Source organism: Cynoglossus semilaevis, chromosome 8 (genome assembly GCF_000523025.1).
Source record: "Cynoglossus semilaevis isolate Cse_v1.0 chromosome 8, Cse_v1.0, whole genome shotgun sequence".
Taxonomy (NCBI): Eukaryota; Metazoa; Chordata; class Actinopteri; order Pleuronectiformes; family Cynoglossidae; genus Cynoglossus; species Cynoglossus semilaevis.
The window spans coordinates 26,444,939-26,467,443 of NC_024314.1; the positions used below are offsets into that span (position 1 = coordinate 26,444,939).

Here is a 22,505-nt window from a genome sequence, read left to right on the forward strand (position 1 = left end):
TCTTATTAATGGCTTACATTGACTTTTTTTTTTTTTAGCCACCTATATAATGTTAGCTTATATCATTACCTATGTTACCTGTACGCACATTCCGGGAAAAATACTTTCAGACTAGATGTAAAATATTTTTCAAATGTTCCTTGAAAGCTCTGTGCTGTGATTAATGCTGGATAAGGAGAACTCTGCTCCTTCACGGAGCATTAGCATCAGGAATATATTCAGCCTGTGACCTGCGCCACATCACTCTGAGAACCATGACAGTTACAAGCATCTCAGGAAGTGATAAGCCGTTAACGTAGACGGGATCTGGGGGAGAGTGACAGAGGCCTGACATATGATCTAAACCCAGATCTCTTCAACGCGCGGCTACAGTAATGGATAATCCCACAGAGTGGAGTGACTTGGACAGAGTCCTCCCCTTGTGATGTGGCTGATTTCCCTAATCTGTCCTTCTCTTATTCTTAGCGCTGGTCGTGGATTACCAGCACAACGAATCCCTGTCTGCCGTTACCTGAGTTGCCATGGTAACCATTCCCCAAAAAGAATTTATTTCAGGAAGCAACGTCTCTGCAATAAACTCCTCTCCCTCTTTTTACCTCTCGTACTGACTCACACTAACATATACACCATACTATACATATATATACATATACATATATACGCATACATATATATGTCTAATGATAATAAATCTGATTAATCACAAAGCCACAGTGGATTAGTCAACTGATCATGATTAATCACATTGCAATTAATCACAATTAATCGTGATTATTCGACATAAATCAACATTCTTAAATATAACAAGAGTCTGTTTTTTCTGTTTCCTGAAACAAAAAGCTAAATCACAGCAGGTAACATGAAGTGAGAGTTGGTTTCTAACATTTTCCAACACGTTAATCGGACACAGTTCTTGTCATTTAAAGCCTACGATACTCAGGTGAAATTCAAACTCTGTCCAGCAGGGTGGGCAAATGACAACGTGTGGGTTGACTGTATATTAGAGCAACCGTAAGTGGACGGAGGATTGAGTTATTATATATATACAGGTCCATGGTTTAAAATGAGTTCAAAATTGAATCTGAATAATTCCACTAATTAAACTGATTTACGAACGTTTGAGGTTAAATTCACACACAAAAAAAAACAGTTTGTTCACGTCTGTTTAGCTTCATCTTCCCACTATGTGTGTGTGTTTGGGTTGACAGTATATCGGTGTGTATGCACGTGTGTGCGTGGACGCCCTCGTGTGTAACCATTTGTGCCAATTATTTCATTATCGACTGATGGATTTTTTTTTTTTTCCTTCCACCATTACTGCTACCAAGAGTCAACAACATAAGCACAACAAGTACACACCGGGCTACACACACACACACACCACCGACCTGTTCAAGTCCATCAATTAGGAAGGCAATTTGCTCAAGTGGCTCCACCTGGGCCAAAAGGCAGGTGGGCGTCTGGGCCGTGTTTACCTCTCAGACGTTATTAAGACTGAGGAGTCACAGGCTCCGCGGCGCGACCCGGGCTACCTGTCAGGTGTGTGTGTGAGTGTGTGTGTGTGTGTGTGTGTGTTAGGTCTATCATATGAAAACTGCATTTTACTGCATCTGTCACCGTGTGGGAAGTAAATGCAGAGGATACTGAACATTTCAGATGTTAAGTGTTGTGTTGTGTCAGGTTCTCCATCTGCCGACGGTCGGCGGCTGCAGTCGCTCCTCTGTGTGCACTTTCTTATTGTGGCTGTTTGTGTGTGTGTGTGTGTGTTTGTTTGTGTGTGTGTGTGGCCTCCGAAGCAATATTTCATCTTCTCCAGAGTCCAATAAGAACTTGTCGCACATTGAATTTTGTTGAAGTGTGTGTGAGTTTGTTTGTGTGTGTGTGTGTGTATTTATATCAGTGACCCTCCGTCGCTGTGTTGCGCGGCTACACTCTAGAGGAAGAGTGTGTTCAAGGTGAGGTCCTAATGAAGACGGAATTAGATTTTGTGGTTGAACATAAACACAAAAAACTCAGATTTTCTATTTATAAAAAACATTAAAAAACTTAAGAAAGAGAGCGACTGCTGAGGGAGAATTAGATTTTGTGGTTGAACATAAACATAGACTCAGATTTTCTATTTATAAAAAAATAACTTAAGAAAGAGAGCGACTCAGAGTTCTCTCTCTTCAATTCCTAGTACATCAGGATTGTGTTCAACCAAACAGGCCCAGGTTTCACACTAAGAGTAAATACATTGGAATTAAACATAAACCAGCAGATCATGGTCATTGTATTTCACTACATATATATATATTTTGGTCCATATTTGTTTAGTAGCCACTGTGTCTCCATCAGAGGTTAGAAAAACTGGTGTCTCACAGGAATCCATTTTTAAATCTGTTCACGTTCAACAAATTGTGCCAGACTGACTTGCTATATTTTCTTTTAAAATATAAGCTGGAAGTGTACCAACAATTCTGAATCCCTAAAAATGATTGATTAATCCAGCAGCAGATCTTGGATCCAGTATTTTTGGTACACGTACGATCCTGCGTTGTTCCCTGTCGAGTCCCGTGCGTCTCGTTCTCTTTCACTACATTGCGTGTGGTATTATCCTTTGGCTTACGCCACATTGCAATAGATAAATAAATATCTGGACATCTGGGCAAATGTGCAAACATGGCACATTTCATTTGCTGAATACATATCATCACAAAACACGATCTGCAAATGTGTGTGTGTGGGAAAAAAGAGAGAGTGTGTCAGAGAGAGGGAAACAGAGGATCTGTCTGTGTGTGTCTGAGTGTGTGTGTGTGTGTGTGTGTGTGTGTGTGTTTGTATGGTAAAATGCCATTTAGAGTGCATCAGATAGCGGCCTTTGCTCTGAGGTTCTCGGTGATAATAACCTCTGAAATATGGAATGTACTGTCTGTGAGGAGAAGCGGCCGATAAGTCAGCGTTATGAAAGGATGCAGGATGTAGGCCAGACACATCAATGCATACCAAACACAACCATGAGCATTATTTCACCGATTTGAAAAACAACATTAGGGGGAAAAAAAGTGACCCTCACGGCCCCCCATCAACACAGATCTGACAAACTGGTTGCTTTAGTAACCATACTGGTAACTATAGCAGCTGACTTTTGTACATATGCATGAAAGAGAGAGAGAGAGAGAGAGAGAGAGAGAGAGAGAGAGAGGGGCCTGAAAAATTACCTCCCTTAACAGTTCCACTGTAAAGAAGCAACACGCCACAGAAGAAAGCTTTCTGTATTCATGAGTTTGGCTTTAACAGTCCCTGCAGGTACAATAATGAAGTTTCTTTCTCCCATGTGGAATGGACCGTGATGATGATTATGATGAAGCAGAATTGCAGGCTGTTTTTCCTTCCTTTCTTTTTCTTTTTTGCCTACGCATTGCTGTGATATCGACAGAGCTGTAAACATTAGCACAGAACTATACGTAGCAACAATGTAACTGTAAAAAAAAGGGGATATTAACAGGTGCAGCTGTGAAAGAGAGAGAGAGAGAGACAAAGAGAGGGAGAGAGAGATCTGCAGTTTGCAAGGATTCTCCATCTCGAGCTATTTCAGAACTGGAGCAGATGCACAAACAATGCCATTGCATTTACGACAAAAGAGTAAAAAGGAAGACTCACTGGAGGAGAAGAAAGCAATCGCAGTTTTTTCTCGAGAAAACATCATTCAAACATTTGGCCTCTTTTATGCATCTTAAATCGCCAACATGGCGGACGGCGTTACTCATCGCACGCTCTCCTTTGTGAGAACACCATTATCTTGGCAGCCTCTTGGAACGCTATCTGAAATACAAGAGTGTTGCCGCAATTACGGCAATGGCGCGCCACGCGTTTCATCTCAGACTGTTGCGTGACTAACATCCACGTTAGCGCCTATGTCTCCACGCCCACTAATGGCATTAGGAGATAAACGACGCTTGTTATGACCCATAATGTTATGGCGTGGCCTTTACAGTGAGCTGAACCCATTCACATCAACCCACCAATTGAGAACAGAAACTGGTAACCCACAAGCAATTTATTCACGGGTGAAACCAGCTAAACGGATGTGACATGCCAATGTTTTTTAGTGATTTTCATTATGTGTCATTCTATTCTAATTCCTTTTCAATTGGACCATAAGAATGCCCGCCGCCAGCGGTGCAAAGGGCCGACGCCAACGACGGAGGATCTTGTTTGGCTGCGAGACATCCCGAGAAAGAAAATAATGATCTTTATGAAATTACTTTGGACACAATCTGACAGCCGAGACAAAGCAAGTGGCTTGGCTTGTTCGAATCGATACAACCTCCATTAGTTTTCTGAAAAGTAACATGCAATTTGTTTCAGTGGAGCAGCATGGCATCAGTAATATTCCCCCATTTGAAACGAAAAAGTTAATGCACTACGGCCATCCCGACGTCAGATTGAAACCAGAATTCTGTCGAATGGAAATGGAGAAATGCTTCTAACACGCACGATCTATAAAGCATGACCAAGCTTGTTATCACAGACACCGCATTTCTGTCACAATGGCCTCAGGGGCACGTGTCTTTGTGGAGACAGAAATATCTCGCCTCTAAATCCATTAAGGTGACTGTGATCCCGGGCATGAAGAAGATCAAACTTCTTAAGTAGCTATTGATCAGCTAGATGAACAGAGGGAGTCGTGGCGATTGATCAAACGGGGGAGATGACCTCATCCCTACCTGTGACACAGCGGGGAAGGCACAAATTGAAACCGCAGAGGGCTAAGCACACATCTAACCCTTTAATTTCTCAAAATGTACCACCGCACCGTCATGACGTCCAACGGTGATGACGTCCAACACCGTCGTCCTCTGTTGGACAAGAGTTCAAAGGACTTGAAGGACCGGGGTCTAACTTAGTTCCCTCAAATCAGCATCCTTTCACCTTGTATACCAAGATGAATGTCCTATATACTGAGATCAGATTAAGTAAGGGGGAGGGACCGTCCTCCCTTTGAGGGATGGTCCTGATGGACATGTTGTCGGTGCTGCAGGAATGGCCCCAGAGGACTCCGCCCTTTCTTGGAGGAAAACGCTGATCTGAGAGGATCTCTCTCCCACTGGCTGACAAGTCGATAGACAAATGGCCCCGCTACTCTCTAACCCCTCCAACTACAGGCCCTCCACCGTGTACTACACCTCTCTGTGTGTGTGTGTACATGTATGTGTGGGTCTTCCTGCCAAAAACTCCTCCCCCTCCTTCCTCATTCAATCATGCAGATGTGTGAGAGCGGAAGCACTCGCATGACTAACTCAAGCAGTGACCAGTCAACATTTTCTGGCTCTTTGTGAGAGGTTTTAATTAAAGATGCAGCAGCAGTTATTAAAATCACCGGCTCCTTAATGCAGTCCCCCCCACATCTTAAACCCAGGACGAGTTCCATCTAACAATCTGTGCTAGCTTGCTATTCCCTGCCACAATTTACTGCATGTGTTATCCATTTTATCACCAGCATCTGTATAACGTTAATGGCTCTGGCGAGGTAAGACGCAGCACTGCAGCTCCTCGCTGACCCCACGCTCTGCTCACAGGCTCCAAGTCCCGTGACTTCCGGCCATAACCGCCACTGCCTCCAGGAGCTGGACGGACATGGCACTTCATGTGAGGAAGGGGCAAGAACGATGTGTCTTGGGTTGATCTCTTTCCGATAAGGCCGTTTCCAAAGGCTAACAAAGTCTCTCTAGTAAAAACTGGAGGCTGGAGAGGATCCTCGCAGCCAGATATTTATTGGAGGCCAGTCACTGCTTTTTTTTTTTTTTTTTTTTAGTGTCCCAGAGTGCTGCCAAAATGCAATCAATAGGACTTTAGGAAAACTGGGTGCAATAGTGCACACTTTTTACTGCCCCACAATCAATAAGAACTGTGAAAAACAGTGGCATGAGAAAATATTGAAGATTTCGTACACGCACACACGTACACACACACAGACACAGATTAAAAGCCCCCCCCGGACACGGGACACGAGAGGGTCATTTGGAGGCAACTTAGATTACCGTGAAAAACCAACGCGTGTTCCAGGGTGATTGATTCATTGAAGTGAATTAATTAACAAACTCTTTAACTAATGAATCAATTAAGCAATTGATTAATGTGCATTCGCCCTCTGAGCTATAGCCTGGTGCTGACCATTAAAGATAAACTGTGCTCGATTTAAATCGCCTCGCAGCAGATTACGTGCAGAGCGAAACCTGTGATTTGGCGACGCTGAGGACTTTGCAAAAAGGAAAACACAGTGACGTGTCATTGCTTAGGTATGCTACAGTAGTATTACTGCGGCATTAAATACAAGCATATTATTTTTGTGTCACCTGAGCCTGGAGCTGTGCTCAAGGGCTGAGTTCACTAAAACATTTCCCCCTGTTCTGCAGAATAATAATAAAAGATGCCTGAGATGGAAAAGAAGAGAAAAGTCAATGACGACACCTTGGCTGCTGTAACTCTGTCATGTTCCAGTCGGAGCTCGTGCTGCTGTTCACTCCGTCCTACGTTGTAATTAAACAATCTGAACCTCTTATCGGGGAGCTACTCCTTTTTAATGTCTGTGCCCGGGGTACGTTTGTGGTAAAAAAAAAAATACTGATAAAAACAAGATGAAATGTTCGTAGAGGAACGATGAAAAGTAACGACTGGTGAAAACCTCTGCAGCACAGAATATAAAGTGTTAATGAGAAATGGCACGGTCTAAAAAAAATTTTAAAAAGAAAAGTGAAAACCATGAATCCAACTGGTTTTAGTCCAGATTCTCTTCGGTGTCACTGCAGACTGCACTGGTCTTTGTCTGGGGCTGAGGCTCAAGCATGTTTTCTAAAGGTGACCTAATTAAATGTAGTTCTTTGAGGACCAATCAGAATTAACGTGGAATTGACCTCCTCTCCTCTAGATGACAGGTCGGAGGGTCTGTTGTTCTAAACAAAGATCTTTCCATGAAGATCCTTAAACTGATGACTCTGAAAACCATCTCTGTTCCTGTTACTGACTCTGACAAAATGGATGAGGGTAACTTTCCATGAAGATCCTTAAACTGATGACTGTGAAAACCATCTCCGTTCCTCTTACTCTGACAAAATGGATGAGGGTAACGGAAGATTAAAGCTATGGTTCCCAAAGTGGGGAGCTGGTCCTCCTTCAAGGGCGCAAAGTTATCGCAGAAGGTCCCAGAAATGTAAATGAATTCAAGTTCTAATATTATTTCATTTGTGGAAAAATTCATGGATTTATTATTTTATTTCCTTTTTTCAGTGGGAATATCTGCAGAAAAGAAAGTTTGCGATCACTGCCTCATAAGATTAACAGTCCCGAAAATTAAGTGATTTGATCCATTAAACATTTTCCATTTGTTACTACTTACTGTCAAAGATGTCGTTCCTTTCTGATATTTTTTTTTTCTGAATTGCCCATTCTCGTCTATCCCCCGAGCAGCTCTGTATCCCAATGAGCCGTGTGACAAATGTGTCTGACGCTGCTGCCATTCAACAAACCCTCATTCAAATCCAATTCTTTTTTTCTTTTTAAAGTGAATCACTCGGACCAGGTGTCTGTTCTGGGTAAATGAAAATAAATGTTGGTCTCCATATGTCAGAGGCTGTGTATGAATACACACATCTCTGTCACTTTGGCCTATTAAGGCTCGCCCTGTGGTTTTACCTGAGAATCAATAACTGCAATTCTCAGGCAAAGTGGTAATAAAGCACGGCCAGAGGCCACCGCGGTGCAACAGACGCAGGCTTCAGGAGGAACGGGTACAAAACATTCAACAGTACTCCAATTGCAATTTGCAAAGAGGCATTTAAGCAGGTACAAAGTACTTCTCTGAAGTGAACTGCAGTGATGTCAACCATCGAAGAGTTACCTTCATAAAAGAGTAAGAAAAGTGATCATTTAAACCAGCTGCTTCTCAGACCTTGCCTGAAATGTCTTTTCAAGATCTATTACATTCTTACATGCAGCAGGGAGATTTACTGCAGTACTCAGAAAATGACTATTGGACAATGAAGGGTTAGTAGAAGGTGCTTTTTTATACTCCAATTGAAATTCTTCTTTTTTAAAATTTAATTCCAGAAATTTTCTCCCACGTCACGGGGGGAAAATACAGTTATTTTCGTTACACAGTTTGCTTAAGGGGTTCACCAGCAGATTCAAACCTCAGAAACTATTCCGTGGACCTGTCAGGCTTTCTCCACTAGGTGACAAATATCTCGGCCAATGAAGAGCAAAATGGGATTTGCTCCATCGCCTGAATTATTGAAATGGACAGTGTGAGGGGTTCAGGGCGCAAAAAATCCGTCCACATTCCACCAGAATTAAGTTTTCAATGTGATTCCGTTGCCGACGCCACGGCATTTCTCAGCACACGAGCTCTTGTGTCACATTATGCAAGTGAGCTGATGCAACGAGTTGTACAACCAGGAGAAGAACCACGCGCTCCTGGTGCTCACGTCGAACTCGTGCGCTCAGAGACGCGCTCCTGGTGCTCACGTCGAACTCGTGGGCTCAGAGATTGGTGACATTTTGTTTGGTTAAAACCCAAAAAAATCAAATATCTGTGCACACACACACACACACACGGATGCTGACATGCTAACTCCATACCACCTTCATAAATATCTGTACCTACAACTGACGAGCACGACAACAACAAGAGCTGCTCGATCGAATGTTCTCATTAAGGAACATGCGAGGGAAGTTTAAATAGGTCAAAGGAGAATGTTCCTTATTGGACCCTTTGTGTCCGCCTTTTAATACCCTTGCCCCCAAAAGACAGACACCACCAACACACACACACACACCTTTGAGTTTATTTCAGTTTTTGCCCCTAGCCCCTACAGCTGCCTTTGACCTTGGCAGTTCCTGTAGACTCAGGTACATTCTGGCTCCTCCATTGGTTGCCTCTCTTCCTAAAGGTACGACGTCATGAATCTAAACCATCTTTCATCTTTCCCTCCGGACTGATGAGCCTATGTTTTTTTTTTCCTGAAAGCAAAAGGGGCAATTTTGGTCTCCAAACCAGAAAGGCAAGAAAACGCAGGCTTCAGGGAAAATGAATGTTGGGCTTAAGCACAACATGATACGGACGCTGCACACGACGATGAAGGTCAAAAATACTGCCTGGCCAGTCAACAGGCTCAACAGTGCTGACAGGCTGAATCTAACGAGGGCCACTCACATAAACACAGCCATGAGTGGCGTTTGTTGTCTACTGTCAGGGGGCAACATAATCCCCCCTTTGACCTCTGTGAGGACTATCATACCACGGTGAATTTGAAAGGAGAAAAAAAACAAAAAACGAGAACGGCTTCGGGACATGTGCCAGTTTGAAATCCTGCTCCCCTTTGTCTGCTGTTTTGGCCAACATACAAGTCCACCCCCTCCTCACCCCTCGACTCTCTTTTTCCTCTTCTTTGTCTTCCCTTTTTGGACATTCCTCTTAATACAAAGCAAAGTGGTTATGGACTCACAACAGTGAGAACAGACTGTTTGCCACTGCTTGACCTGAATATTTGCCCGGAGCCGGAGGCAAGCAGGGGGTTGGCAGGCCATTTTAGGCTGCATTTCTTCAGAATTGGCCCCAAAAAAAAAAAAAAACCTCAACCGTTACTAAATGCCAAACTGACTCTACTTGCTGCAGGGCATATTTGAATTGAAGGGGGAAATTGAATGCTATTGTTAGGCTTCAGGTTTATGAGCTTTGTCATATAGTCTTCAGCCTAAGCTCAGCTGCAGGTTTTGGTCTGAAGACAAGGACTCATATCTGCTGCACTGGTACCAGGTTTTTATTTAGTTACTTGTAAGATGCAACAATCTCCAAGTCTCTCTCTCTCTCAGTCTCTCTCTCTCTCTCTCTCTCAAACACACCACAGGATGTCAGTGATGACAGTCAGATTTTAGACGGTGCTTTAAACCAGTTCTTACCAGTGGAGGATACCACAAACAAAAATAAGGTTTACAATATATGGCAACACTATAATTACCAGCCACAGATTGAGGACAACCAGTACACAGAATAATATGTATTTAATTCTGTATAGAAGTATTCCAACATGAATCTATAAATGTATGCATCATTTAGCTGCTGTACCTACATGTAGACGTGAACACTGTAGAACATGAGAACATCCTGATCATACAGTCACTGGGATATGAACGTGATGATGTCATTGACTTTAAAAGTGTGTTTTAAGGAACAAAAAAAAATTAATTAAAAAACATTTCAATACAGTCTCCAATTTTTTTGGCAGCTGAGTCACTCCCCACCGGGGGAGGGGGAGTCTGACTGATGACTGATGATGGACACTAGGATTGATCCAGCTTCAACATATAAGGGGGCAGAAAACACAATAGAAGGCAAATGGGAAGACATTAGAACCGCTTGACCTCAATGTTACCCTTAAGCTAGACTCTAGTGCCATCTATTGAAAACACTTACAGCGAATCCCTGTAACACAGTCGATTCATTATTTCACCGCTGCTTTTTCTTTCCCCTCTGCACTGGTTACATGTATTATATTCGATCACATATTTTTCGATAAATCGATTACCCTAAGCGGGGCGACTTGTTGATTAGAAGAAACAAAAAAGAGAAGAAGAATATCAGAGATTCTAACGATCAAGGGGAAAGGAGGGGGGCAAGAGTGTCTCATCCAAATCGATCTGCTTTAGTGACGGTTGAGGATGGGGCTTTATTTTAAAAATCTACCAAGAAGGAAGAGGAAAAAGTCGATTATTAGTCTGCGATTTTTTTTAATTTTTTTTTTTTTTTGCCAAAGCTACAAATGCGCTGCGCCTCAGGGCGAACGGAGCCAAAAACTTCATTAGACTCAATGTGGTGGCGCATCAAAAAGGAGAGGCAGCTGGATGTGAGTGATTACCTTCTTTGAGCAGGCGGGAGTGGATAAGGAGAATGAGAAAGCAGCAGACCGCCGCTCCGGCCAGTGCCCACGCGACTCTGAGCAGCTGCATCCTGGCGCCGTGGGGTTCGTGTCGGACCGAGGGATCCGTGCAGCCGGAGAGAGACTACTCCACCTCAGCTCACAGACACGCACTTGCACACATTCTAATGTGGAGGGAAATTAAGCATTCATCCTCTTAATGCAAGACAGAAAAAAAAAAATCCTCCCACTGGATAGTCCGCTTCAGATTCAATGGAGATCCGGACAAGAAAACGATGCGCGCTTTCTTCGCCACCGCCGCCAGTGCGTCAGAGTGACCCCAAACACTGGGGCGATTAACCCCCAATCACAGGCTGAGGGACGGGCATCCTTCCTCCAACTACTTCTCCTCCGTCTGCTCTGCTGTACAGTCTGCAAGTGCTGCAAGTGTCTCCTGGAGGCTTCCCCAGAGTGCGGCTCACCGCAGGTTCGGCCGAGCGGGCTGCGTCTCCCGGTGCGCACCGTGGTCCACTGCGATGCGGCGGCACAGACGTTGATCACCGGCGCCCGCTGCACGTTACGCACATTTCTCTCACTGCTGGAGAGGCAGAGGCAAATACTGCCAACCAAGACAGCTCGTAGCTCTCGTTTTCTCTCTCTCCCTCTCTCTCCCTCTCTCTCTCTCTTTCTCTCTCTCTCCCTCCCTCCCACTCTGTTACGTCCTCCCTCCCTCCCTCCCCGCTCTCTCTACACTAGTGCAAGGCTGACCATTTACGCACGAGTGTCAGTTATAATCTTTGAGCCTTTGCAGAAATTTGACGTTGTATGACATTAAAAAATAATCCACTAAATGCAAATGAAAAGTCCCGACGAACAAACACGAGTGGCTGCACTTTCTTTTTCATCCACTTGGTTCAGAGAGTGAAAATCCAACAAATGTTGGTGAATCTCTTCTTCTTTTTCTCGCACTTTCTGCGTACGCACAGACGTGGGCGCGCGTATGTACGGGTTTGGAGACCCCCTCACTCCCCCCGTATTTCCACGAAACGTCACAACTCCTGCAAATAACCTCCAACAGCCGTAAAAATAGAAACGCTTCTAAAGGATAGTAAAAGTATAGAAGCCGTGGGCTGCAAGTGCTCATCAGATGGCAAACTGAAGACAGCCAAATTTGGAAGTAGTATTTTTGCAGTCTGTTCAAATTATATTTTTGGGTTTTTATGGAGAAAAAAAGTGCATTTGTTTATTTTTTACTGAATTTATAAAAAAGTGAATTACTGCACAGCCAAGCCAAGAGCTGGAGACTGAAGGTGGCGTGTGTTAATAATTTCATTTCATCATTGATTGTAAATGTTGACTGGCTCCAATGACTATAGAGCCCTGGAATTTGGCCATTTCAGGTCAGAGGTCAAGTTCATTTAAGTATTTTTCCAGGTCAAATAAATATGATTTCTAATAACCTGGTGACACATGAAGACCAGCTTTGTGCCGAGTCTGACTGTCAAACGTTGCCTTACATCCCTGTGAGTAAAAGCAACCCAGCTGAGAAAAGGAGCAAACACAGGAAAAAAAAAAGAAAACAATCTCTCCCACTTTTCTCCATTCGGAGCGCTAACATTAGCACGGCTAACATTTTACATACACAAACGTACAGTACGCTGCTGAGCCCCAGGCGCCAGAGTAAGTCGATCCAACAGTCATTTGTGAGGAGGTGGTGACTGAGCGTGCACATCCGTACAGTAGGTGGCGTCTGAGTGATGACGGCGTACTGTGCTGTAGCACTTGTGGTTGTGTTTTTACCCCTGCGTCTGTGCATTTTCTAATTGAATCAGACGGACGCGGCCGGTCGACTGACACTGCCACTCAAAGCAGAAAACTGTCATTGCGATGTCAATAAGGTCGGCCCCCGCAGCTACCAGCGCTAATTAGCTGATAACTGTCTCCCTTGGCTGGCACTCACGCCAGACTGTGTGTTCCACTGTCTGCTGGTGCGCACGAGATGGATGTCTGTGCCTTTGTTCCAGCCGTCACCGCGTGTATGTGTGTGTGTTAGCCGGGCCTTTTCTTCCCCACTGACACCTCCCCTCGTCCGCTCCAATGCTGTCAGCCGTCCATCTACTGAACGGAGAGCAATTAACAAAGACTTGACCTCTACGAGGATTTAGGATGGGAGGACTGCATGTACTGCATGTGTGTGGGTGTGTGTGTGTGTGTGCGCTTGTCGACATCATCGTCATCTCTGCTGCGTCTATCTCTACTGCTCTTTACAAAAGCAAAGTAAGGCAAACTAAATATAACTCTGGGCTTCATTTGTACGGCCTAATAAGGAAACAGTTGACAAACACAGACCGTGACAGTTCCTGTGACTTCTCAGGAGCAACACACTCATTTACACACATCTCCTTGCTGCACAATGGTACCTGCAAAATGGTTCCACAGCACACGAGCCATATGCAGATTTTTTTTTTTTTTACCACTAGGGTAGAAACAGCCATTCATGTGAATAAGAGATTAGCATGTTTTTGGGTGATTTTTTCTGTGTTTTTTTAAGTGGACTAGTATAATTAAGCAATTCACGTGGCTCACAATTCTGATGCACTCTCAGCTTCACTCAGCACAGAACAACGTCTGGAAGCAGGGCAGCCATTATTATGCAGATAAAAACTGAAGAGTGCAGAGAGCAGGGGGAACAACGCTGCTTGATTTAAGCCCCCGTTCCACTGTACCTTTGTAATCTCTCTGCTTTTCCAGGTCAAGTGTCACATTCAGCAGATATAAAGGCGACGCAGCGACGAGCTTGGATTTTATATTATTGCACAGAACATTTGTCACACTCTCACCAGTAGTAGAGCTGCTCGTCGCCTTAACTCATTTGTGAAATAGATCAGATTAAAGTTTTAACACATTTTAACACATGGCTAGAATGAGACATACTATGTAGCCCAGTGTTTCCCAACCTTTTTTGGGGCACGGCACATATATTATTAAGGAAAAACCCCACGGCGCACCACCAAACAAAAACTCACAAAAACTATATATGATGAAATATGGTAATATTCTAGTTTAAAATTACTAAAAATTATACTCCTGTTGAGTTGAAGACAATGCTAATATACTGGCAGGAATTGAAGAAAGACACAAAGATCTTCTTCAACAGCTTTAATGATACTTTAAGACACAAAGATCTTCAACAGCTCTGATGATACTTTCTTAGTTTTAATAACCATCTGCTGCCACCTAGTGGAAGAAGATTTCATTGTTCTTTGACATACAAAAAATTATTTGCAATAACGTGGAAGACGATTTTCATTGTTCTTTGACATACACTAGTTTTGGGACATTGGATCATTTTCCCGCGGAACACCTAATGATCTCCCACGAGCCGATAATTCCACTGTCCGTCAACGGTCGGTTGTCGGTGTATGGACATTTTCCCACGCCCCTGGTAAAAGCTGTGGTGTTTCAGCCGGTTGTTTGGCTAACTGCTTAGTAATAGAGCAGAATAGGAGCCATTGAAAGTGGCTTTCATTATGAGTCTGACTTCACCAAGGCTACAGGCAGTGTCAAGAGAAAACCGACAAGTGTGCTTCTCTTTTTAATCACTTCATTTAGACCAAGGACTAATGAAAACAAGAACATCACAAAGGCAGGTTAAAACACTAGCTTAATTATTACCACAGTTCATGTCAGAGTTCCACCCGACGTGTCAGAGCTGCTCTGGCCTGATGCTTGTCAGACAAAGTGTCCCGATTTTTTTTTAAGTGCGGTGACGCAGAAAGGGTAACGAGGAAGTTTACTTTTGACAAGGCAATCAATAGTTCTTGTTATCGTCAGCAAAGAGGCAAACGTTTATGAATCAGAAGCAGGCTGGTGATACAGAAACATCCCAACACTAACACGTCAGTTCTACTATAAATATATGTCTACGAACTTGGGAATGTTATGTATATCTGGTTACCTATGACTTTTAAATTTTGAAAAAAAAAAACCATCTGAGAATAATTTAGATTTTTTTTCTTTCTATTTTGCCTTCTTCTTCATAAATTATTAAACTGTTTCCTTCCCCTTCATGCTCACACCACCCACCTACACTGCTGCTGCTGCCATGTCTCCTCTCTCACCATCGCATTCTCTACCACTACCACCCACTCACCGCTATGCTTTCCTTGCCAGGAGCCAGGAGAGGCGTTACTTGCTTTGTCCTCTGTGCAGGTCACTGGCTGTGTGCCAGACAGAGCCCATGCCAATACAAGGCATGAGTAATGGGCTAAAAATTCTACATTCACTGTGTTTCCTATTATTTCCCATGGCCAATAAATCTCGAGAAGGGCTTAATCAGAGGGAAAAGCCAGGACATATGCCCTGTGTCCAGCAGGGTGTCCAACACCCACAATCCTGCAGTTTAATCAGAGATAAAAAAATTTTTTTTGAGATGGTAGCATCCTATATCGCTTTTATCGTGACCCACTTTGTCTTCCGACAGTGGGGTCCGTTATTATTTGGACAGATGGACACTCGGCTATAATCAATCAGGAAATGATCCCGCGGCTCTAAGGTCTCTGAGACAAAGTTGACTCTTAATGAAGCCCTTTAAAAACCCAATAGAGGGATAATGGAATAAATGTTTCCATATACATATAAATTAGGACATTAAAGAAAGATATCATTTCTGCTAGAGTTCATAGTCAAAGTTAGGGCTACTGGGTATCTGTTGGGTTTTTTTTTTGGCATATCAATTATGGGAAAAAAAATTATAAGTAAACATCTAAAAGCCTATGAGACAGCAGTTAGGTGTGCTGTCCTACTGGGTATCTGTTGGGTTTTTTTTTTTTGGCATATCTATTATGGGAAAAAAAATTATAAATAAACACATCTAAAAGCCCATGAGACAGCAGTTAGGTGTGCTGTCTGAGTGTCTGATCGGTTCACGGTAGGAGTTGGGAAACTCCTTTTTTTGTTTGTCATGATGACAGACAGATTGACAGATAATGTCAGGCAGGAGGCGCTGTGGTCCATGATGTTTACAGATGACACTGTAGTACGTGGTGAGAGTTAGGAGCAGGTGAAAGAAGAACGAAGGTCAACAGAAGCCAGATGTCATACAAGTGTTGAAACAAGAGTGAGGTGAGTGAAGGAGAAGGATGCAAGGAGTCAAGGTAGTCAAAGTGGATGAGTTTAAATACCAAGGGTCAACCGAGAGGTGAAGAAAAGGGGGGAGGCAGGGATGGAGACGAGTGTCGGGGGTGTTTTGTGACAGAAGAATACCACAGGGAAGTTTAATAAGACAGTGGGTTTGTTGAATAGAGAAAAGGCAGAGCTGCGAGAGGAGGAGATGAAGATGAAGATGAAGATGTTGAGAACTTCATTGGGAGTGACCCAGATGGACAGGATCAGAGATGAGCAGATCAGAGGGACAGCTAAAGGTGGAGATGAATTACAGGTGAGGTTGAGATGGTTTAGACATGTACTAAAGAGAGATAGTGAATCATTTGGACAAAGGATGTTGAGGAAGGAGATGACAGGCAAGGAGAGAAGAGGAAAAGACCGGAAGAAAAGACGGAGGCAGACGACTCACTCTAGTGATCTCTAAAAAGAACAGCTGAAAGATGTCTGTTATACAAAAGAAATCCATGTTGGTTCATGTCACTGTTGTGTTGACTGCCGTCTTTACTCATTGATTACAAACCACTCATGGTGCTTCACCATTTCTTATCTCAGAAAACATCAGCTTGTAACCTGTAACTGATGACCCAGACGTCGACCTGCTCTTCCTCCTGAACCATCTCACGTCCTCTCGTCTCTGTTTTTGATCAACCTGAGGGGGAAAATATCTGTTTCTGGTGTTCATTAGCTTGTTGGCTTTGTCATTAGATGGTTATGGCCCATAGGCAATTCCACTGATGAAACCCTAATGTAATTTCATCTCCTCTGATTATATTAAGTACAGATTTTTTGCATGGCTGCGTACACACGTGCACATCATATTTTACACAAAACAGATACCAAAGAGCAGCAGCGACACGAAAGAATTATGAGGATCATTTTAAATGCACTATGAAAATATCTTCTAGTTATCTTTTGGTTTTGGGAAAAATACAAAAAAATCAGATGGTGCTACTGTGGCTCAGACCTGTTGGAAAGCTTCGATAATTTCAACTCGTCTTGATTCAAGTTTAGTTCAAAATGATGTGTTTTTCATTTTTAAAATAAAAAGAAAATTTCACAGCTCTACGATTGGCAGAGATCTAATGAGAAAACTTGGCTGAGCTGCAGGAGACGCCTGGAGACCTGACCTTAAGCTGTGCCAGTGTTTTTACATAGTGCAGTGATTAATGCTCTGTACAAACAGTCCAATCACATCGCTTGACAAGCTGCAGGTTTCGCCCCGTACCGACTGGCAGACATGACTTTCCAAATGTAAGCAAACTAGCTTTAACTACTAACCGACCTCTACAGGTCCCTGGGGAAAATTATTGAAAATGATTGGACATTATGACTCAGCTACAGTTCAACCAGCCCATCACCTCATAACTCGAGAAATTGTTTCTTGAAAAAAGCAATTGAAAGAAAAAAAAAGTAATTTTTTTGGGTGCAACTCAAGAGATTTATGACACTTCCAAGGTTTCAAAGGAAAGACAGAATTTGAACAAACAATACCGTTAGATTCCTGTGATGGATCATCTCGGTGGAAATCACTTTGTGGTCCTAAATCACTCCACTGTACACATAAGAACACCAGACCACCATGAATCCATCTGACTCTGGACACCTCAGGTGTTTCACTACAATACTCAACATCACTCCGCCGTAGATATTGGGATCACTGTCAGTAGGGTGGAGTGATACACCTTAGAAAACACGGCAGATTTATTGCTCTGCCAAGAACCCCTGCATAATCACAGCCACTTCAATTTAAGTTTTTCCATATCACCGTTGGCTTCCCTTCGCCTTCCACTGCCAGTCAATCACCTGACACTCAGAGGAAGGAAATAAAAGTATCTGCCAGCAAACACTCCATCAGAAACACATCACCTAAGACATCTGTCACTTTCACATCTTTGTATTTTGGGAACACTTTTATTAGTCGGAACATCAGTTCATTTTCCACTCCATAAAGTTTTGTGTGTTTTTAGTGAATGTATCTAATGTCTCACAGTATGCCATACAGAAAGGCTGGAGGAAATTGAAAAATGGAAATATATGAGCTATGAAGAACAACCCGGTGTCATTCACAGTTTGTTATTATTACTTAAAAAAAAAAAAAGAAAAAAAAAGGCACGGGCATCACTGTGGGGAAGATAAGACCTCACTGTGCCAAATATAGATTAAAAACATTGGCTAGTCTTTAAAAAAATCGTACGTCCGCTCTTTAAAAATGGTGACGTTTCAATGAAATTAGGTCGATATATTAGATGAAACAGAAACACTGACAGGTTGATCGGACCGGTATCGTGCCGTCGTATGTTGTCTAATTGCTGTTGAGAACAAATCCTGCATTTTTAATGTGGCCCATATAAAATGCAGTTTAATCCAATCACGTTAAACACTCATAAACTGTTCATTTTAGTCGGGAAGCGGCGCCACTTGCACTGACTCCAGCTACAAAGTTATTGTATTACTTTTTATTAACTCTACACATGCACAACACACATTTAATCTCGTCCTATTATAGGAAATGTAATATAGCCTGCTAGCAAACGCCGCCGTTAGATCCATCCTCCTGGGACTTCAACCACAGACTCTTACACATCCTGTAGATGAAACAAACTAAACCAGCGTCCTCTCTGGGTTCCAGTTTTTTTTTGTTTTTTTTTTTGTTGCAGACTCACGTGGTCTTAATTATTAGTTACAGAACAAAAAGTATTTTGTTGTTGTGTACTTGTAGCCACAGCTACTTCCTGCTGCAGGAAAACAACTGCTGTGCCACGCTCTGCATCATATGTGTCAAACTCAAGGCCCGGGGGCCAATTGTGGCCCACCAGGCCAATTTGTGTGGCCCACGGGAGCTTCAAAAACATTTAGTAAAGTCCATGCAGCAAAGTTTCTTAACCTAGAAAATTAAAAGTTTTTATAATAAACCAAATAATAAAATTGCATTGAAGGATCATTACATTTTCAAAATAAAACATCTTTGAGACTATTATTCTGTTAGTATCAGACTCTGAATTATTATGACTTATTATTTTACTATTAAATTATCTTTTGCCAGATTCTCTTTAAATAAAGAAAGTAACTGGATATGACTGGACTTTCTTTGAATGAAGTAAATTAGTAAAAATTAAGTATATTTTTTTCATTGTGTCCCACTGCGGCCCGGTGCCAAATGACCTATGGACTGGTTCTGGTCCGCGGACCGGGGGTTGAGGACCCCTGATCTATATAGTCTTCCAGTTACAACCGGCCCTTCAAATGGAACTGTATTGCTGATGTGGCCCCCTGGTGGAAATGCGTTTGACACCCCAAGTACTACTATGAATGCAGGTAGACAAAACTCTGGTCTTACTCTGAGCAAACAACAACCTCTTATAGTACTTTCTGAGAAAATAAATCGTATTTATTTTTATATAGCTGAATGTGCCTCAGGGTACAGTACTCAGTCCACTTTTATGCCCAGTTGAAACTGTCTTATATACAGTAAATGTACATATCCTCTTAGCCAGGATATTTGGAGATCGTGGGACTGGAGGAAAAATAAATGCTGATTAACCTGATCCTACAACATGCATACAAGGTTAGGATGAAAGATTTTGAAAGAACAATGTTGAATTGTTTGTTTTTAACATTTATGCTTGTCCTATTTCAGCATGAATTATTATTTTACTATTGTTTTTATTATGTAAAAATAAAAGCACATAAAAAGTACGATCAGCGAGGAGGTGAAATTGATTTTCATACATTTTTCATTTGAACTAATTTGACTAAACCCCTTTGTTATTCACCACCTTGCTCAGCCTTCCCGTTGAAGACAAACTTTTGTGCCAGAGAGCTGTCATCCTGACAAACTACTTCTATTACAGCGCAGAAAAATCATTTTACATCAGTGTCAACATGGATGTCTCACAGTTCACGTTTGACACGAGCAATTGAGGAAGAAAGCTGACTTCATTCTTTAAATATTGATCGCCTTTTTAATGAGGATGTCATATTCAATCTGTGTGGGGGTAATTGAAAATCAATAGCCTATCAACATGCAACGCAGCGGGGACACAGTGTCTTTTTTTTTTATTATTGTGGATCGGCTGAAGCAGCGTTAATTGACTTAGGGCTTGACTCTCCGTGAACGGCCTCGCTGCTGTTAACGGTGAGTAAATTCTTATAGACACCTTTGAGTACTGTTTACAGACCATAATAACACACACACACACACACACACGAGGGGGGAGAGTCAAACAGGAAATGATGTGAGGCACAGACACAGGAAACACCGTGCGTCTCCACAGTAATGGGCAACAAATAAATCTAGGTCAGGGCACCACACGGTGGTGGCACAGCATTCAGCTCATTGGGTGAAAACTTAGGTGAACATGTTTCCTATGTTCAATGACTTGTGTCTCACTAATCTGATGCTGTACACACACGTCTGAGAGCCCTATAGCGCCCCCTGTCAATGCACCGCTAGCTCAGTGTCGTCTAACCGGTTGCAGATATGGAGTTAAAATCGGAAAAAGTACAACGACGCTGCAGCCGCCGTGCAGCAAACAAAACTCGATTGTGAAAAATCAAGCAAACGACGATAATATTGGGGAGCAGCGTTGTCTGGCACAAGACGGAAACGAGGAGACGGACAAGAAGATAAAGAAGAGAAAAGCAGTCCTCGTTCCAGATTGCTGTAACCTTGAGTCACCCTGCTACGCCTGCATTCATCTGAGGGGGGAAAAAAAGAAAAGGCAATTGAAAAGAAATGTGATTATTAGATGAGGGCATGTGGAGAGGTAGGAAAAAAAAAGATGGAAGGGAATATGAGAGTCGCAGGAGGAAGGAAAAAAAAGTGAAGGATGGCGTTGGAGTGGGGTTCGTAGTCGGCAGAGAAAAACTAATTTTTGTCTTTCAGGGCATAAGGGACATGATGAGTGAAGTGGGCCGAGTGAAATAGAGGACGGAATTCACAATTTTACAAAAAAAAAAACAACAACACACACACCAGCAGCAAACAGTCACACTTTAACATTCTGTCTGTCACCACAGGCTGCTGACGGACACAGTGTTCAGGCTGCGTACCAACGCTGCTCAGTTACAGTCTTTCAGCAGCCCACGGCTTTCAAAGAAACAGAAAGGATTGCTTGAACACGTAGACATAAAGAACTGAAGAATACAACACAAGAAAAAAACCTGGAGGTACAGAAGTTTTCTGTAAAAGAAATAAAGAAATAAAAAGTGACATGAGTGGTTACTGGAGAACAGGAAACTGACTCTAACTGTACGACTGTGACAGAAATCCAAGTCCACTTTGATTGTGTTGTGTAAATGTTAATCTAGTTAATCCCAGGACAGATGTGAAGAATCATAATTAATCTGGATTATTGAGAAAAATATCAACATTCATTAACATTGGTTAATGAAACCGAAGGACAAATGACAGACGGTAAATGGTTCTGTTTCATCTGCGTTTTTTTTTTTTTTTACCCTCTTAATGGATAGAATATGGACTGTCACGGCCTTATATGGTTTATATTTTTTAATTAACTCCCATGGTTACTTGCTTTTTAGGGAATAACCAGAGATTCAAGTCGAGAGAAAAGAAGTCAAATACGTCTATCAATATCCATCCATCCATTTTCGTCCGCTTATCTGGTCGCGGAGCCACCAGTCTCCATGACCCCCCCCCAAATCACACTGCACCGTATCAACACCCCCGAACCTTCCTGCAAGTGGTGAGTCCACTGGAAGGTACCAACCGCCCTAACTGGGATTCGATCTTGCCCACACCAATGACAGAGACACTGCCTCTGGGCCAAAGCGCCACCTGTCAATATCCATTTGTAGAATTCAGAGGGACGAGTTGATGAACTGTTCTTTACAGTTACACAGAAATCTTGTTTCACTTCTTGGGAACAAAAAAAAACAACCAAAAAACGCTTCAACGATTCAACCTGAATTCAAGTATGGTTGATGTTTGTTTAATTTTTTTAGGCTGAAAAATAATGCTGATTAAACTGAACGTGACAAAATATATGACCAAAGTCCAAGACGTCAATCATGACATCATTCTTAGAACTTTCTGACTCAGCTCAGCGTTGGTGCTACCTGATACAGAAGCCTGGTCTATAAAACATCTGGATTCTATGTTGCCAGGAGCTGAGAGACTGAACCAGAACATAAAAGTCATGATCCATAAAAGCAAAACAATGAGCTGAAAAAAAAAAAAAGAAATACAACGCTCCATGTAGTGACAAGCTGACTGTGATCATTCTCTGGGGGTTCGCTCTACGAGCGAGACCTTTCACATTACACACAGTCGTTTGATCCACTGGTAATATAAAAGTATTCATTAGTGCAGCTTTACGACAAATTTAATCGTCTGCTATGATTCTGCGCGTTTTAGCCCATTTAACACAAATCACACACACTTTACAGCCCATTTTGTTGTAAGCAGTGCCGTTGTGTTGCTGA

General features: G+C 42.6%; 1 protein-coding gene across 2 annotated transcripts in view; it reads right to left on the reverse strand.

Moving 5' to 3' along the window:
- tafa5a (TAFA chemokine like family member 5a) overlaps positions 1–22,505 on the reverse strand; it is a 141,309-nt gene that overhangs the window by 88,116 nt on the left and 30,688 nt on the right. The window contains exon 1 of one of the 2 annotated variants that reach the window (XM_017034276.2): positions 10,896–11,604. The exons of the other annotated variant lie outside the window; for it this stretch is intronic. Coding sequence (XP_016889765.1) covers positions 10,896–10,986 — 91 coding nt within the window. The 5' untranslated portion in view covers positions 10,987–11,604. Of the gene's footprint in view, positions 1–10,895; positions 11,605–22,505 lie in introns of those variants that run through there. 2 annotated transcript variants of the gene reach the window in all.